The 2500-nt window shown below is 41.4% G+C and overlaps 1 protein-coding gene across 1 annotated transcript in view; it reads right to left on the reverse strand.

Moving 5' to 3' along the window:
• fat3a (FAT atypical cadherin 3a) overlaps nt 1-2500 on the reverse strand; it is a 24397-nt gene that overhangs the window by 18396 nt on the left and 3501 nt on the right. The window contains exon 4 of the mRNA XM_048264096.1: nt 1798-1958. Coding sequence (XP_048120053.1) covers nt 1798-1958 — 161 coding nt within the window. The remainder of the gene's footprint in view (nt 1-1797; nt 1959-2500) is intronic.

The raw sequence follows: 2500 nt of genomic DNA on the forward strand, positions 1-2500 counted from the left end.
TATAGAATAGAATACGGAGTAGCCTATAGAATAGAATACGGAGTAGCCTATAGAATAGAATATGGAGTAGCCTGTAGAATACGGAGTAGCCTGTAGAATAGAATATGGAGTAGCCTGTAGAATACGGAGTAGCCTATAGAATAGAATACGGAGTAGCCTATAGAATAGAATACGGAGTAGCCTGTAGAATAGAATACGGAGTAGCCTGTAGAATACGGAGTAGCCTATAGAATACGGAGTAGCCTGTAGAATAGAATACGGAGTAGCCTGTAGAATAGAATCTGAATTAGCCTGTAGAATCTGAGATTAGCCTGTAGAATAGAATCTGAGGTAGCCTGTAGGAATAGAATGGAGTAGCCTGTAGGAATAGAATCTGGTGGCCTGTAGAATAGAATCTGAATTAGCCTGTAGAATAGAATATGGGTAGCCTGTAGAGAATGGGAATCTGAATTAGCCTATAGAATCTGAATTAGCCTGTAGAATGGGAATATGGGTAGCCTGTAGAGATAGAATATGGGTAGCCTGTAGAATGCAGGGTGGCCTATAGAATAGAATCTGAGATTAGCCTATAGAATAGAATACGGGTAGCCTATGGAATGTGGGTAGCCTGTAGAGATAAGTCTGAGGGTAGCCTATAGAATCTGGAGTAGCCTGTAGAGATAAGTCTGAGGGTAGCCTATAGAATAGAATGCAGATTAGCCTGTAGAATAGAATCACGGGTAGCCTATAGAATATGGAGTAGCCTGTAGAGATAGAATCTGAATTAGCCTATAGAATGGAATCTGAATTAGCCTGTAGAGATAGAATCTGAGGAATTAGCCTATAGAATAGAATCTGGAGTAGCCTGTGGGAATAGAATCTGAGATTAGCCTATAGAGATAGAATCTGAGGAGTAGCCTATAGAATAGAATCTGAGGTAGCCTATAGAATCTGAATTAGCCTGTAGAATCTGAGATTAGCCTATAGAATAGAATCTGAGATTAGCCTATAGAATAGAATACGGAGTAGCCTATAGAATATGGAGTAGCCTGTAGAATAGAATACGGAGTAGCCTATAGAATACGGAGTAGCCTGTAGAATAGAATACGGAGTAGCCTATAGAATAGAATAACAGATTGGCAGCCTATAGAATAAGAATCTGGGGTAGCCTATGGGAATGAATTGGCCTGTAGAGATAGAATCTGAGATTGGCCTATGGAATCTGAATGGCCTGTGGGAATAGAATCTTGAATTAGCCTATGGGAGATGAATCTGAGATTAGCCTGTAGAGATAGAATCTGAATTAGCCTATGGAATGGAATCTGAATTAGCCTATAGAATGGAATCTGAGGTAGCCTATGGAATATCTGGGTAGCCTGTAGAATCTGGATAGCCTGTAGAATAGAATCTGAGGTAGCCTATAGAATAGAATCACCGGAGTAGCCTATGGAATATGGAGTAGCCTGTAGAATAGAATATGGATTAGCCTGTAGAATAGGATCACCGAGAAGCCTATAGAATCACGGAAGCCTATGAATAGAATGCGGTAGCCTGTAGAATAGAATCTGAATTAGCCTATAGAGATAAAGAATCTGAGGTAGCCTGTAACATATTTAAGGCCGTGGTGAGAATGTGTGATTAAATGCAGTGGTGTTTGTGTGTGTGTGTGTGTGTATCTTCAGCTGTGTGCAAGCGTGTTTGTGTGTGTGTGTGTGTGTGTGTGTGTACCTTCAGCTGTGTGCAGGCGTGTGTGTGTGTGTGTGTACCTTCAGCTGTGTGCAGGCGTGTGTGTGTGTGTGTGTGTGTGTGTGTGTGTACCTTCAGCTGTGTGCAGGCGTGTGTGTTTGTGTACATGATGACTCCCCGGCTCTGGAGGGTTCTGATTCGCAGACTGACCCTCATGACTCCTCGGCCCCTCAGACCTTCTGACACGCTGTACTTGATAAAGCTGTTACCTAGGAAACTGAGAGAGGAATGACCTACACACACACACACACACACACACACACACACACACCAAATATAAACACTGTGCCAGTAAAAGCTGTTTACCTAGGAAACTGAGAGGAATGACCTACACACACACACACACACACACACACACACGCACACACACACACACACACATATATAAACACTGTATATAAAGCTGTTACCTAGGAAACTGAGCTACCCCATTTCACTAATAAATGAGCTTTGATACACATGTGATCAGTTTAGTATACATGATGCCATGTTCTAAGATCAGTTTAGTACACATGATGCCATGTTCTAAGATCAGTTTAGTACACATGGTGCCATGTATCAGTTTAGTACACATGATGCCATGTTTTAAGATCAGTTTAGTACACATGATGCCATGTTCTAAGATCAGTTTAGTACACATGATACCATGTTTTAAGATCAGTTTTGTACATGTGATGTTTTATGTTTTAAGGTGCAAAGAGTGCCAGAAACAGGCGGTAATTTGGCGGTAATTCTTGGTACATCCAGCTCTTAGAGTGGAATGACTTACACACAC

The sequence above is a fragment of the Alosa alosa genome, chromosome 15, assembly GCF_017589495.1.
Source record: "Alosa alosa isolate M-15738 ecotype Scorff River chromosome 15, AALO_Geno_1.1, whole genome shotgun sequence".
Lineage (NCBI taxonomy): Eukaryota > Metazoa > Chordata > Actinopteri > Clupeiformes > Clupeidae > Alosa > Alosa alosa.